Source organism: Rhinoderma darwinii, chromosome 10, assembly GCF_050947455.1.
Source record: "Rhinoderma darwinii isolate aRhiDar2 chromosome 10, aRhiDar2.hap1, whole genome shotgun sequence".
NCBI lineage: Eukaryota > Metazoa > Chordata > Amphibia > Anura > Rhinodermatidae > Rhinoderma > Rhinoderma darwinii.
The window spans coordinates 23,810,918-23,828,197 of record NC_134696.1 but is presented as its reverse complement, the minus strand read 5'-3'; the positions used below and the strand labels follow the sequence as shown (position 1 = coordinate 23,828,197).

At 43.0% G+C, this 17,280-nt stretch overlaps 1 protein-coding gene across 3 annotated transcripts in view; it reads right to left on the bottom strand.

The window, feature by feature from the left end:
* The window catches only part of VPS13D (vacuolar protein sorting 13 homolog D), a 146,454-nt gene that overhangs the window by 31,588 nt on the left and 97,586 nt on the right, over positions 1-17,280 (bottom strand). For all 3 annotated transcript variants that reach the window (XM_075839505.1, XM_075839504.1, XM_075839506.1), the window contains 2 exons: positions 2,596-2,728; positions 1,692-1,887 (listed from right to left, as the gene is read on the bottom strand). In XM_075839505.1, coding sequence (XP_075695620.1) covers positions 1,692-1,887; positions 2,596-2,728 — 329 coding nt within the window. The remainder of the gene's footprint in view (positions 1-1,691; positions 1,888-2,595; positions 2,729-17,280) is intronic.

Genomic DNA, 17,280 nt, shown 5'->3' with positions numbered 1-17,280 from the left:
GGTAAGTATCTAAAAGAACCATCTTATAGCTCTGAATCTAAATACAAGTACTGCTGGGAAATACATTTTAATAGGTGGTTAGGCAGATTCTTTAGTGTTTTATTTGAAGCACATTTTATTTGATTTTACTGCTGTGAGGTTTACGTTGCTGCCAAATAAACAAATGTAGAAAATGTACTATAACCAGACGATTTTCCACTGTAAACTTTGTACTCTGTTTGACTCTGCTGTGGAATTTCAAAAGTGGGTTCTCGCTCTCGGTTGGGCCAGGTTTGTGACTTGAAATGCTATTTATGTTAAAAACCTTGTATGACATTTTGTAGGACCTGTGGGCACTTTATAAATCAAGCTGCGCGAAAATAAGAAAGGCCTGGCAGCATCGGCCTTCTGTCAGGGAGAAGAAAAAATGACCGTGGCTTGACAAACAGCAAACGGAGCCAGCAAAGAGTCATTTGGAGCAGCATAAGAATTGGATTCCAAACCACACATAGCTGAGGAATGAACAAACGCCCCGGAGGAATATGGTGCAGCTCTGCCAAATGAAGTTAAAACACTTTGTTGTCCTCCGTTTCCCACCTCCCGTAGGATCCTGCGGCCATTTAGACTTCTCGTTCCTTCTCACCGAATGTACGTGTGTGGTAAATATATACAAGGATGTATACAGTAGAATCACAAATGCTAATAAATACATGGTTGGAAGTCATAATTCTGGGTAATAATTTAATTGTACTCATCAAAAAGATCCCGAATATGAAAAAGTTGATTCACTTTGCCGGAAAAGGTTAGCAACCTCCACGTCCAAACCAGTCATCCAGACAACTCATAGGCTGAGCGTTACTCATTTTAAAGAGCGATTCCACCTAAATGATATCTATGGATGGATCCAATTACCATCTATGAGATCACGAAGCATTGTGGTTCCAGCTGACCTACTTCTTTCACGGACAGATGAACGTAGGACCTTGATGTCCAAGTATGATATAAGCCAGCAAGAACGCGAAGGTACTTCCAGTAAAAGAACCCCAAGGTGATCTACAAGTGTAAATCTGGCCATAGAAAATAGATTTTAAACAGAAGGTCTTGAGATCCAGCGAAAATCTTACGTCGATAGGGTCTAATTCACAGGTATATTGTGCGAATCGTTAGATATCTCCTTCCAACAAAATCTGGGACTAATAGGACTATAAATGGGCAACACATCAAAACTAAACCATGCCACTAAGGTTGTTGGCCAGTGAAGAGGCCTTCATCTAGAGAGAGGCTTTACGACACTTGAAAAGGATCTCCTGGGACTAATAAGATGGTTACAACACAAACTAAAGGTCCCGTTACACGGGCAGATATGGTCTGTGAAAACGAGCGCCGATCAACGAAACAAATCATTGATCGGTGCTTGTTTGCTCCTTTCACAAGGAGCAATGCATGTATGGGGACAAGCGATTGTTACTCCGATCGCTCGTCCCCATACATTTCCACAACAATAATTATTCTGGCTGCATAAACGTTACAATCAGCCGATGAACGAGAATTTTTCTCGTTCTTCGGTTGATCGTTGCTCTTACTACACAGGGCGATGATCGGTTACGAGCGTTCATTTGAACACTTTTTTGGCCGGTGTAAAATGGCCTTATAATACCCATGTACACATCTCCCAAAACAGACAATGATTGAATGAAGCCGCTGGTACTAACCTGTGCCCGCTAAGGGTGGCAGTATCTCTCACAGCTTGAGCGGTTTCTGAAGCAAAATCCAAAGCACCAGCAACGGGTTTGGTGACCGTTCCAACTAAACCTTTTCCTAAGCCAGAGATGAAGCCGCTGACACCACCTTCATTTTTAACACCCTCCACAGTGGAAGTTATTACACTGGTCAGCCCGCCAATAATTCCTAAAGACAAAAGAGTTCCAAGCAATTTAATGGCGCGGCTATGTATGCAGAAACTTCACGTGAACAACACTTCTTAAGTTCATGACTCATGCGCAACTGTGACAGCTCGGAGTTCCTGTAGACGGGCTCCATAACCAAATAATGTGGCTCCGCTGGACGGCTAAAGTACCCCATCACAGAGACCATGCAACCTCACTGAGCAACTACTGGTCATATCTTCAATTCTAGAGCAGACATCGACATTAGATATTTGTTGGCATATCCTGACAATTTTATGGACAAGTTGTTCCCCATAAGATAAGTGGGGCCAGGGCTAAATGGCCATCAACCCCTGCTTCTATATAATAATCACATACATATTCAGAAGAGCGGAGTATACATAGAAGTAGACATTAAAGGGGTTGTCAAGGATTAGAAAAACGAGGCCTAAAACAGCACCACACCTACCCACAGGTTGTATGTGGTATTGCACCTCAGCATCATTCACTTCAATAGAGTTGAGCTGCAGCTGATGCAACTCATAGACTTGTGTCGCTATTTTTGGAAGAGCAGCCATGTTTTTCTGATCCTGTACAACCCCTTTAAGAGGGGTCCGAAAGATTTTTCAGCAACATTTAGAGATGCACTTTCATACAATAATCCAGCAGCAGGTTTGGGCTAAATGAGAAGATCTAACTATTAATAAACAGACAATTTTTTCAGTCATACCATGAGCAAGTCCATGAATCCCTGCAACCAAATGTTCCCCACTGGTTGCTGCATGATACCGGATGTATTCTCTCTCGGTCTGATGTCTGTTGTCCATAGTCTTCCCGAGTCCATCAGAAAGAGTTCCTGCAAACTGTAACAAATAGCGCAGTGTTATCACCTGGACAATGTAGGGTTATATTCTAATTCCATTTGGGCTTGAATAAATGACAGCGCTACCAGTCATCCAAAAATACAATATTGACCCAAATCCTAAAGTGCAATAGAACATTGCTGCTCAAAGAGGGTTCAGGAAAAACACAGGGCTCTTCCGAGTGGTCTCTGGGGTTCCCTTTTAGGCAAAATCGACCCGTGCCTTAAAGGGGTTTTTCATCCTTTTTTTTTTTTTTAACCTAGCCCTGTATTAAAGGGCTTTCCCAATACAGGTAATAAAAAAATGCACCTCCCTCGGATGCACAAGGACCTGAGCCCCTCTGCATGTAAATATTGCAGCGGTGCTCAAGTCTGTATATGAACGCTCTCATGGTGCGTGAAGTGTAACCCATACATCGTACAGAAAGTGTGTCCCTGCTGCGACCATGCCACAAACTATCTGTATGGAACATGTCTGCAGCAGAGACACACGTCCTTTGTAATCTACGGCTGTTCATACATTGCATAGACAGTGAGAGAAAGGAAGACTTATTGACTCAGGTCAGTGCGTGCCGTAGGGGGGGGGGGGATATTTTTTATAACATGTATTGGGAGAGCCCTCTTATTCTTCATGAAATAAGAGGGCTAGATAAATAAAACGTAAGGCCGGTAGTCCCCTTTATGAAGGAATTTTTGCCCCCCCCCCCCCCGAATCATCAAGGGTAAACTATGATTCCTTCACTCTTATAAAGACTCAAATCAATGGATGTAGCCACAGTGTAAACCATTACCCTATGGTGGAGGAGCTTGCTAACCAGATCTATGGCTTTTTTGAGGGGTGGGGTGCCCTGTTCTAATAGGCACCCCAATTGCAGTACGGCAGCCGATACAATGATTCATAGACACAGTTGTACTTATTACACCGAGCAATGTGACCCGTGAACAGTTTATTTTGTGCTTTAGAATAATTTATTTTTGACACGAACAAAACTGCTCCTCTCACAGGCCGGGTTGTGGATTTATTGCCTTCTCAAAATTCCTTTCAGAATATGTTTTGACAGATGATAAACACATGACCCGATGCTGAGGACCTCAACCTGTCCACAGAAATGAACGGAGTAATGCCGAGCTCACTTGTCTTCCTATGGACGGGAAATTATTCTCTATTTTTTTCCTTCAAAAATAATACATGACTTCATAGTAGAACTATAATGGGTCGGTGGCCTGACCTCCAACAAGGACGGGGTCCATGTTGTTGTCCTAAAGTTGATAAGGGGTTGTTCAATTTAGTAAACCAAATTTTCAAAAACCCTATTAGAGAATTAAAGGGGTTATCCAGGACATCTAAAAATCTTCAGTAGAGCACGGGATGGTGTAAAATAATAAATCAGGTGTTCACCACCAAAAATGCCCCCGTCCCCGTCCTGATGTTGCCCCATGAACGGCATGTGACCCCTGAGACAAATAACTGATGAATGGCATGTGACCGATGCAGGAAATTCAGAGATCGGAGTGGCAGAGAATGGGGTATTTCAGGTGGTGACTACCGAATAAAAGAATTTTTATACCATTTCCTGCCCTATTGAAGATTTTTAAAAGTCCCGAATAACCCATGTGGATGGGACCCTTTTTCGGGACCGCCATCAATTCATTGGAGAAGAAAACGTCTACAAACACCATTTCTCTCTGGAGGACCTGGCAATTCTGTGCATAACACAGGCAGCCTATTGATTTCAGTATAAAAACTGTAATGCTCGATTCCCCCTGTGGTGGCGCTGCAGGAAAATTTAACAATTGCTGCCATGATGCCCTGCAAATCACAACTGATCGCTAGGGGTCCAAGGAGCGGAACAACGTGTTATCAACTTATTCACAAGGACCCTTCTGACCAAATGGGACAACCCTTTTAATTAGATATTTAAGGACTATAGTATGAGTCAAGCAAAATACAAAAACATCCATGGAAATTATATTTGTATAAACTGAGAACTGCTATGGTATTGCTCAGTCCTGACCTCCACATTTTACTGTTCATTTATATTTACTGATATTATCGTCAGCATGGACTGTCTTCATTTCACATGGACACTTAACTTTTGGTGACCCCTACTATTCTCGTTCATGGCAATCACTCAGACAAACAGTTGGTTTTGTTTTTGATTAAACATGAATTAGGTTTAAGAAATATTTCCACACTTCCAGTAGTTCTGGATTTTTTTTCTATAGCCATGTAGTCAATAAGAAGAAAAAAACCACAATGACTTTGACATTATGAAATCTATATACAATCCACAAAGCGCAATTCCCTCTATACTGAAAACACCACCAGAAAAATAAATTACTGCGTTGTCCTCTTTTGTCAAGTCTTTAAAGTGTAACTAAATTTGTTTAAATACTTTTGACATGTCATAGTGACATGTTGGAAGTTTTGATCGGTGGGGGTCTGAGCACGGAGACTCCCACCGATCGCTAAAACAAGGCGGCAGAATCGCTCGGGTGAGCGCTGTGCCGCTTAGTCTCTGATCGGCTTTCCGCGGAGCAGTGTACAGGCTCAATAGAAAGTCTACGAGTTCGTACACCGTTTGCTCGGCTCTCCGAGGAAAGACGATCAGAAACGAAAAGGCATAGAACACACCGCTTCGTTAAAGCGATCGGAGGGGGTCTCAGTGCTCAGACGCCCACAAAAAAAACGTATGACATGTCAAAAGTTTTTAAAAAGTTAAGTAACACTTTAAAAATGCTCCTGGGAAAGCTGGGCAACAACCTATATGGCGGCCTTTACAGCTCCCACATGTCTTGTTGTCTAGCTTTTCTAGGATCATGAGTTTTCCAAGAAACAGCGCCACTCCTGAACATGGGCTGTGTTTGGTATTGCATCTGATACTTATTCAAGTGAATTGGGCTTAGTGATACAGGAGGACAAAATGTGTCATTGTATAGTTAGGTGGATTTGCTGTTCAGAATTTTGGGAAAATGTGATGACTACCCCTTTGGAAAATGTATTATCTGCCTTTAGGAGTTGTCACTTAAAGGGGTTTTCCCACATTAGACATTCAATGGGGCAAAGCCACGTGTGGCTACCCGATGTGGTTTTTGTCGCTTCTTTCTTTCTGTGACGCGGATTTCAAACCGCGTATGAGTTATGGCACAGATTGAAATCAATGAGAAGTGGTTGGCGGGCAGATTTTAGTGTGTAATACATGCAGGAAATTCTATTGTGTGAACATGGCTTTAGAGGCCATACTTTCAGCTTACCCACTACTACTATGTTTATCCTCTCACACTTTGTTGGGTATTAGATCTTCCTCTTTCTCACATATTGTCTATAATCTGTAGAGAATTAAAAGGGTATGTGCATCTTGCGACCAATATTTTTTTTTATTGCTCCAATGCATCTTCTTATTTGTGCATTGCCTCTTATTAACCTACAGACCGTATAACAGGAGCAAATGAGAGGGAGTCGGACATAACTGCAGAACCAGACTACACACTGCATTTGTTTGTAGTCTGTAGCCATGGAGACGCATAAGCCTGCATAGGAGCTCTACACACAAAACAGTATGAGATTTTTATATATATATATATATATATATATATATATATATATATACACACACACACACACACATACTTGGTTCTGTATTCATATGCTGGTCTAATATCAGGATGCATGCCATCAAAATGGTAATTTTATCATTCTTTTCGGAGTTACGTATGCAGCTTCTGTATGTTGAGTGCTCACAGAAGGAATGGGTCCGTTCCTGGTCTTTGATTCTGCAGCAGCTGCCATATTTTGCATTTCACAGCTGAAGTCTTCTGTGACAAGACTATTTGTCTTAGGACTTCCAGAATATATGTAGTATAAGATAACCATGTTACTGCGTAGCATTCCTATAAGCTTCCAGAAAGGTTAAACAGGGGTCGTCATGTGTAAGTGATGTTTGCTGCTGACATTAGTGCATTATAACGCATAGATCATTATATGCCCATGTAACCCCCGCTTAATGCTATGGGCCTCGATACCCCATTATAAAACCTGCCCTGACCAAAGAATCCATTTCTGAAGCTATATATTTACATAGTGCTGTGAAAAAGTATATGTCTCTCACCTGATTTCTCCTATTACTGGCTGCTAATTTGTCACGAATAAATCATCCAACTAATTTTAATATGAGAGAAAGACACCACGAGTAAATAGAAATAGATCGCCTATATCTCCAAGTGAAAAAGTAATTGCCCCCTAGACTTCATAACTAATTGTGCTACCCTTGGCAGTAACAACTGGAACCAAACATTTGCAATAACTTTGTTGTCTTTTACATCGCTGTGGAAGAATACTGGCCCCCTCTTTTTTGCAGAAATTTTCGAATTCAGGTACATTGGAGGGTTTTCGAGCATGTACTGCCCATTTATGCTCTTGCCACAGCATATCAGTAGGATTGAATACATATATATATATATATATATATATACACACACACACACATACACACACACACACACACACACACACACACACTACCGTTCAAAAGTTTAGGGTCACTTAGAAATTTCCTTATTTTTGCAATAAAAGCAGTTTTTTTTTCAATGAAGATAACATTAAACTAATCAGAAATACACTCTATACATTGTTAATGTGCTAAATGACTATTCTAGCTGCAAACGTCTGGTTTTTAATGCAATATCTACATAGGTGTATAGAGGCCCATTTCCAGCAACCATCACTCCAGTGTTCTAATGGTACATTGTGTTTGCTAACTGTGTTAGAAGGCTAATGGATGATTAGAAAACACTTGAAAACCCTTGTGCAATTATGTTAGCACCGCTGTAAACAGTTTTGCTGTTTAGAGGAGCTATAAAACTGACCTTCCTTTGAGCTCGTTGAGAATCTGGAGCATTACATTTGTGGGTTCGATTAAACTCTCAAAATGGCTAGAAAAAGAGAGCTTTCATGTGAAACTCGACAGTCTATTCTTGTTCTTAGAAATGAAGGCTATTCCATGCGAGAAATTGCCAAGAAACTGAAGATTTCCTACAACGGTGTGTACTACTCCCTTCAGAGGACAGCACACACAGGCTCTAACCAGAGTAGAAAGAGAAGTGGGAGGCCCCGCTGCACAACTGAGCAACAAGACAAGTACATTAGAGTCTCTAGTTTGAGAAATAGACGCCACACAGGTCCTCAACTGGCAGCTTCATTAAATGGTACCCGCAAAACGCCAGTGTCAACGTCTACAGTGAAGAGGCGACTCCGGCATGCTGGCCTTCAGGGCAGAGTGGCAAAGAAAAAGGCCATATCTGAGACTGGCTAATAAAAGGAAAAGATTAATATGGGCAAAAGCACAGACATTGGACAGAGGAAGATTGGAAAAAAGTGTTATGGACAGACAAATCGAAGTTTGAGGTGTTTGGATCACACAGAAGAACATTTGTGAGACGCAGAACAACTGAAAAGATGCTGGAAGAGCGCCTGACGCCATCTGTCAAGCATGGTGGAGGTAATGTGATGGTCTGGGGTTGCTTTGGTGCTGGTAAAGTGGGAGATTTGTACAAGGTAAAAGGGATTTTGAATAAGGAAGGCTATCACTCCATTTTGCAACGCCATGCCATACCCTGTGGACAGCGCTTGATTGGAGCCATTTTCATCCTCCATCAGGACAATGACCCAAAGCCACCTCCAAATTATGCAAGAACTATTTAGGGAAGAAGCAGGCAGCTGGTATTCTATCTGTAATGGAGTGGCCAGCGCAGTCACCAGATCTCAACCCCATAGAGCTGTTGTGGGAGCAGCTTGACCGTATGGTACCCAAGAAGTGCCCATCAAGCCAATCCAACTTGTGGGAGGGGCTTCTGGAAGCATGGGGTGAAATTTCTCCCGATTACCTCAGCAAATGAACAGCTGGAATGCCAAAGGTCTGCAATGCTGTAATTGCTGCAAATGGAGCATTCCAAGACCAAAGCAAAGTTTGAAGGAGAAAATTATTATTTGAAATAAAAATCATTATTTCTAACCTTGTCAATGTCTTGACTATATTTTCTAGTTATTTTGCAACTCATTTGATAAATATAAGTGTGAGTTTTCATGGAAAACACAAAATTGTCTGGGTGACCCCAAACTTTTGAACGGTAGGGTGTGTGTGTGTATGTATATATATATATATATATATATATATATATATATATATATATATATATATATATATATATCTATCTATCTATCTATATCAATCACGTAATTTATTCTTTTGGAGACCTGGATCAGAAACAATGAAATTATAAGAAGCCTAAACAATGCATGAAACTCATCCCAAGAGCGCCATGTGTGGTTTTTAAAATTTTTTGCTCATTTCACATTTGCTTTGCAAATTTCATTAGGTTTGACAGGAGTAATAGCCGTTTCAGTCCATTCCCACAAGTGTATAAAATCAGCACCTCGCCGTGCAGTCGCCTTTACAGACATTTGTGACAGAATGGGCCGTTGTAAAGAGACTCAGGATTCCAGAGCGGTTCTGTAATAGGACGCCACCGATGTAACAAGTCTGTTCTCCAAATTTCTTCCCTTCTAAATATTCCACCATCAGCTGTAAGTGATATTATTGTAAAGTGGAAGCGTTTAGGAACCGCAGCAAATCAGTCACAGAGTGCAGACCACGTAAAGTTACAGAGCGTGGTCACCGTGTGCTGAGACGCATAGTGCATAAAAGTCGCCAACGCTCTGCTGACTCAATAACTGCAGAATCCAAACCCCCTCTGGCACAAAACTGTTCACCGGAAGCTTCATGGCAAGGGGTTTCCATGGCCAAGCAGTAACACTCCAGCCTTACATCACCAAGTACAATGCCAAGCGTCGGATGGAGCGGTGTAAAGCCGCCGCCACTGGACTCTGGAGCAGTGGAAACGTGTTCTGTGGAGTGACGCTTCTCTATCTGGCGGTCTGATGGACAAATCTGGGTTTGGTGAATGCCAGGAGAACGTTACCTGCCGGACTGCATTGTGCCACCTGTAAAGTTTGGTGGAGGAGGGATAATGCTATGGGGTTGTTATTCAGGGGTCGGCCCCTTCGTTACAGTGAAGGGAAATCTTAAGGCTTCAGCATACCAAGACGTTTTGGAGAATTGTAGCTTACAACTTTGTGGGAACAGTTTGGGGTTCGGCTCTTTTCTGTTCCAGCATGACTGCGTCCCAGTGCACAAGGTCCATAAAAACATGGTGGATGACTTTGCTGTGGAAGAACTTGACTGTCCTGAACTCAACCCCATCCAACATCACTGTCCCAATACATTTGTTCATATAGTGTATCTATTTATCTAAATGATTATTCCCGTCACACAAAGTGCTGGCATAGCGCTAGGATAAGCCATAATTTTATGTTTGATCGGGTCCAACGGCTGATCCTAAAAATAACCCAAAGTCCCCTTCATAGTTTTCACTGCACAGCGACGCTCCCGGCCACTGACGGTGTGCCTCCGTATGCCTCTCATTTTATATACAAATAGAAATTATTTTTCTCACGTGGAATTCATCAGAGAAAAACGGTGGCATGTTCCATTGCATCCTGTATTAGAGGGATCGTCCCTTAGAGGCGTGGCTTCTAGAGTCGACTATGGGACTGCAATGAGGCGCCATACAGCGGCATTTGGAGCGTCTCGGCTCCGTAATACTGGACTGTAGTGACTCAGTCGCTTTGGATACAATCCATACCATACCATGTGCCATAGTGGCAGCCTTTTATATAATGTGCAGCTCTGTGCACATAATGTACCACTTACATTGGTAGTGAATAGAAAAACAATGATGTAAATGGGTCTTCCAGCTGCGGCTCGATAGTGGCGGCCTTTTACAATGAAGTAACAATCATACTTGCTTTCAGATGAGTTGTGCACTGCGGGTGAACCGTATTCTGGGAAGAAATTGCCGTTTTCTGTCCTTGCTTAATATCCTCGAGTGGCCACTTGAGAAGTTGATGCTGGAACGCAGCCACAGATTTAGGGTCACGCTCAGGTTTTTCGACTCGAAATTGGACATTAATTTCAGGTTCTCTAAATCTGATCTAATGCACTTCAGCGCATTCTATGCGAAGGTCAATATATTCCCCTGGGTATCTGACCAGAACACAGACATGAAAATGAAAAACATTGCAACAAAAGCCGCTCCATAACAAAGGTAATCACAAAGGCTTCATTCTTTTATGGGCTTTGTTTCACAGTGAGGAGAGATATAGACAGATGACATATTCCCTTAGGGACATTTTATCTTAAAGGGGTTTTTAAAAAAAATTCAAGTTCTTTTTAGGGGCATTTTACATGGGCAGATCTACTGCCCGTAACGAGCGCTGATCGACAATATAGAAAGTCAGTTGGCGCTTGTAGCAACGATCGACAGGGGGTTTGATCATTCCTTTAAACTCCTCCTCATACACCGAGGAATTATAATTTTTATGCCCTTATAAAAGATGCGATCGCCGACAAACGAGCGTTTTCTTCTTTGATCGACAGGCATGTTTACACTTGAGGCGATCATCGTCCCGTGTAAAAGAGCCTTGACCCAGCCTTTTTATTCATGAAGAATAGGATTGCTTTCCTTTTATATGTTTTTTTGTTAAAATATGCCCTTACTTGTTTTTTTGATATGACTGGCGTGAGGGATGTAAACGCCTTCCGGTTTTAGAATACCTTGCTATGTATAAAAGTGTCCAGAATAAGAAAGAAGATCTACTTTCTTTCACCAGGAACAGTGCCACCACTGTCCAAGGGCTGTGTCTGGTACTGCAGTTCAGGCCCATTCATGAGCTGCAATACCAGTCCTAGCCCATGGACAAAAGTGGCGCTGTTACTAGGAAAAATAAAAAAAAGCAGATCCTTTGTTCCTAATCCTGGAAACTCCATCAAACCACTTTCAGTTCCTGAAGATCTATAAGTTACCCTCTTATATTAGGAGAATACGTCTACGTTCTTCATAACATATGTGATTCTCTCATTGGCGTTAGAGAAAGTGCCCCACTAACCACATCATGTCCATAGGTCTACGTTGGAGGAATGCCTCAATATATAGTCCGTAATTAAACATCTAAATATATGTGGAGTAGGAAGGAGAGAAAACTCTTCTCGTGGAATGAAGAAACTTCCAAACATTTGCCAGGAACTCTGCTTGACCTCTGGAATTTCAGCCAAGGTGCAAGCAAACAATTAGCCTATAATATGATCTTTTTTAATCAAAGCAATAATTGGCGGTAAAAGGATTAGCAGAGGGGCACTGAGGCAAAATGATCTCTTTCGCTAACAAAGTGTGTACACAGGTGTGATTAGTAAGGCTGGCACCCTGCGGGCTACTGCCGGATTCCTTCTAGCATCTTTCACCACTTTCCCCTCACTCCCGTATTTGAAGGAAAGCCGAACATCTGCTAGCTTACACCAAATCCTATTTAATGGCTAGATAAGGATTGCGTTTTCTTTGTAAACTCCAGTTTGAAAAATCCATATAGTCTGGGTGAAAAGTTCACCTTCCCAAAGAAATTCGACTGCGGATTAAAAGGGAAGAAATGGATGAGAACACAAGTTCTCGGGTCGAAAAATGCGCACAAAACCTGGAGTATATGGTGTCACTTCCATCCTTCTGAAGAACTGGCTGGATAATAAGCTCACGAGAGGTTTAGGATAAAAGATACAGGGGTTTGTGAAATGTCCACACGATCCCCGTGTAGATCGCATGAGCTTCAGAAGTTAGGAAAGTATGAAAGACACAAATAAGGTTCTGTAGATTTACGGTTTTAGCGCATCAAGACATTTTCCTCAACCATAAATCTAAGGGTCCTTTTACATGGGCCAAAAAAGGCCGTGAAATGAGCGCCGATCAATGAAACAGCAATCACAAGGAGCAATGATCGGCCATGTATGGGAACGAGCGATCATTATAATGATCATTCGTTCACATACATTTTCAATTTTTTGGCCGCATAAACGAGGAGATCGGCCAATGAACAAGCGTTTGCTTGTTCATCGGCTGACAATTGCCCTGTTTACACAGGGGCAATGATCAGGAATGAGCGCTCTTGTGAATGCTCGTTTGCCCGATTGTTGGCCCATGTAAAAAGGGGCCTCAAGTCTGGAAATAAAAGTGATGCTTATCATTCCATTGACCACATTTTTCCCCCTGATCATTGGAGAGCGTTGAGAACGTGATAGGTGTATAGCCAGTTGTCATTGGAGTACAGCCGGTCTAGGCCCTGTTCACATCACATTTTTTGTTTGCGTTTTACGTGTGTGGCGGGAAATCTCCAGTCCATGAGGCTCTATTGTCGCGCCGAGGCAAAAAAAACAAAACGTAACGAAATAGCATTACAGACTACACTTTTGCACCACGCAGAGTCCAGTAAAAAAAAGAAGCCTTTTTTTTTTTTTTAAACATGGTAGCCTATGGGTGACATGCCTAAAGGACTTGTTAGATGGAGCGATTATCGTGTGGATTTGTGTATAAGGTCTTGCGTAATAGCGTTCAACAAACGGACGAACGATAAATCATTGGGTTACCGTGGATCAGCTACGTCTACCTGAGTTAAAAGTAATCATTCATAGTCACATCCCCTCGTCTAATCAGAAATCTTACAGTCGTTAGCAGTTCTGAGATAAGGTTTGGGCGAACGAGCAACTATCGTAGTAACGACTGAACAGCGAAAAACTTTAGCAATTATTGTCACGTGTAATAGACCGCCTTTAGACCGCAAAGGACTCGCTAAATCATCAGTTGTCACTCATTCATTAAAGAATATCTGCCTGTCTAATAGGACCGTAACGCTGTACGGCATCTGTCACCGGCACTCGTTAAGCGGATACATTATAAGCTTTTCAATAGCTTTTCTCGACGTATCTGTTAAAAAGATACTATCAGAGCCTATGGGTTACGGATGCCTAACAGTGGCATCAGTCACCCTCAGGCTACAATGGTATCTGTTTAATGAATACGTTATTAAAAGGGTCATGAGAGTTCATGATGTATCCATTAAATGGATCCTATAATAGTCTATGGGTGAAGGAAGCCACTATTAGGCGTCTATCACAGCCTACGTTTAAAGTATGTCAGGCCCCATGCACACGACCGTAAAACTCCCGTAATTACGGCCCGTAATTACGGGCCCATAGACTTCTATTGGCCACGGGTACCTCTCCGTATGCTTACGGGAAGGTGCCCGTGCCGTTGAAAAATATAGAACATGTCCTATTTCAGGCCATAATTACGGCACGGGCAGGCCCATAGAAGTCTATGGGGCTCCCGTAATTATGGGTGACTACGTGTGTGCACCCGTAATTACGGGAGCGTTGCTAGGCGACGTCAGTGGACAGTCACTGTGCTGAAAGAGTTAAACGATCGGCAGTAACTCTTTCAGCACCAGGGACAGTGGCTACCGATCACAATATAGATAAAGCTGTAAAAAAAAAAAAAAAAAAAAAAGACGTTCATACTTACCCAGAACTCTCTGCTTCTTCCTCCAGTCCGGCCTCCTGGGATGACGTTACAGCCCATGTGACCGCTGCAGCCAATCACAGGCCAATCACTGGCTGCAGCGGTCACATGGACTGCGCGTCATCCAGGGAGGTTGGACTGGATGTCAGGAGAGGGACGCGTCACCAAGACAACGGCCGAGTAAGTATGAATTTTAATTTTACTTTTATTACGGAAAGGGCTGTCCCTTCTCTCTATCCTGCACTGATAGAGAGAAGGGCTGCCGCTTACTGAAGTAATTTTGCAGCGTAAACGTGCCCGTAAATACGGGTCGAATACGTGTGACCAAGGACCCGTATTTACGCCAGTATTTACGGGTAGACAAAAATACGGTCGTGTGCATGAGGCCTATGTCAAATGCCTATGTCATTTCCCAGAAATCTTTGCGCTGGCTGAACATAAGAGTGCATGCGCTCATAAATCTCAATGATCTCTAGAGGACTGCGTGTCAGGGGCAACGCACGCACATTATTCACGTTGAACATACACGCCCTCAAGACAAAATGTCAATAGTGATAAGGCGTTTACTCGGCTAGGACTATTGGCTCCTAGCCCATGTGATCGGTATAGGGCACGCCACTAAAGGCAGCAGAAATTGTGACGTCACAAGATACGCGGGACGAGCTGAAACGGGGCTATTTTTTAAAAAGTAAGTAAATTACAATGTTAGTGTGGAGTAGACCTGAGGTTTGTTCACAATCTAAAAATGTATCTCGGAAAAGCCCTTTAATACTACTATTAAAGGGGCTGTCTCATGAAAACAACCGCTTTCTAAAATAGAGCGGAGATCAACAACTTGCCAAGGCTCCGGCAATCAGCGGTTGAGAAGTTGCGGCCACGAATACATTTGTTGTTTTACATGGCGACCACTCAAATGAATGGCAAGTCCACATAATACATAAACGGGTCAGTTCCGATCTGGTTCATAGGAGGAGTGCCGAACGGGGTTCCCCGTTTATGACATCCATATTGCCTAAAGGCTCTTTTACACGGGCCAACGATCGTGCACTCGAGCATTCAGTCGATTAACGAGAAATCGCTTGTTCATCGGCTGATCGCATCTTTTATGCAGGACAAAATATTATCGTTGTCGGCAGCTCATCTCCTTGTGTAAACAGGGATACGGGCTGCCGACATGATGGAAATGTATATGGACGAGCGATCAGAGTAACGATCTCTCCTCTCCATACATAATCAATCATTGGTCCTTTTTAAGGAGCAAACGGGCGTCGACTAACGACCGCTCTCGTTGATCGGCGCTCATTTTCACGGCCCACATTGGACTGTGTAAAAGGAACCTTCGTGATACAACCCTTTCAATTTTGACCCAAACTTTACAAAAACTCGATTCACAAAAAAAATTGCTCTGGTCATCACAATATCCAAACATATACCCAAGAGGAAAAAAAAAACCAAACGGTTGTTTTGAGGTTGAGTGACTTTATCTCCACGTTATCAGCCATAATTAAAGAACCATTAATTAGCCAACACTCTATTGTGGGGGCTCAGCCATGCGGCCAGACAATGACATGTTGGCTTGCTAGGCTGTCAGGGTGGGACGCCGTGATTAGCTTAGTTATCCCATAGAGGACCCCCATGCTGGTTTTATCTCTGTAAATGGATGATGAGTTTGGTAGCTTCCCCCATGGACCTCCTGTGAAGTGCCCCCAGCAGGTGCCCGCTGGCAATAGTTTTGTGTTACAGGGCTGAATAAGTGATCCCGGCAGGAGCCGCGGACTGTTTTCACATACACAGAAGGCAGTCAAAAGTCCAAAGCCTGAACTTGGAATGACCCCAACTGTAGAGTCACGACGGGTTCATGGAGAGGGCAACTGCGCTTTATTAAACACAACTAATACTCCCAACAGATAACTTTCACAAGAGCGGAATACATTAACCCATAGCTCTCCAGAGCAGTCCTCCTCGTCTGCAGGAACGCAGGCAATACTAACCCTCTCTTCCCAATTTTATATCCCGCAAAAATTTAACCCATGGAAGCCCCCGGCGTGTGCGTAATAGGCTCTGACAGCTACACTTTGGTTAGTTGCGTGCAAAATTGTTTTATTACCAGACAAAGGGATATTTGAATGGTCACCCCCCCCCCTTTGGGTCTATGACGTCCCCCAATTCAGATTTGTCCTGAATGTTATTTATGTGGAGACGGCCTCGTTGTCTTGACCCATACGTGAAGGGGGCTGCGGCATTTCCTGCAATTAACCCATGTCAGTGGCGGAGGCAGCCAGGACGGGGAGGAATTCATACGCTTTTTCATACATATGCGTATGTCACTGTGAGCGGCAGGGTGTCGTTAACGGGGACGACACCGTTTCCGTGATTATAATAAAAGCGCGGATTGAATGTGAAATAATTTTATATGACACCGATAAATAGAACGAGACAGACGGCGGCACCTGTTTAGTAAACACTGGGGGATGGGAGCCTTCATGGTGTAAAGAATCTCGGTTATGAGACAGTCACTTTATATATAGACATCTATAGGATATCCATAAAGGGTTAAACAAGTGGGTGCTAAGAGCGCATACTTTACGGCTCCCAGAACCCAAGTTTTGGGGGGTTGTATGTTGTGTCTGACATTATGCAACCTGTAGAGGGGGGGTTTATTCCAGGCTGGTCCTGTTCCCATTGTGATAGGTGGTAAGAATGTGCATAGGGGTGTAGTGCTGGTGTTTAGCACACATTGAAATGTACTGGGATCGGGGCACTAGGACTTCCTGTCGAGGGTGGTTAGGACTGTGGTAGTATCAAGAATCATTTGAAAGTAGTCAAATTTTATCTTTGATATGGGGACCCTCGTCGTATATGTACGCCACTGCCTGACATTCAGCGGACGAGGTTATTGGAGAGGAGCATTGTGAGTTGCAGCCTGACAGTCAGCTGCGCACAGCCAATCAGCATCACTGTGAGAGCAGCTGACAGACAGGGTTCCCCTCACAATGCTGTTTTTCTTTTTAGCTGGATGCCATGATATTATAATACTTTTTATTTCCCTTAGGAACAACAGAGGGCCAGTATCCTGGCTGAATAGACAAACAAGTA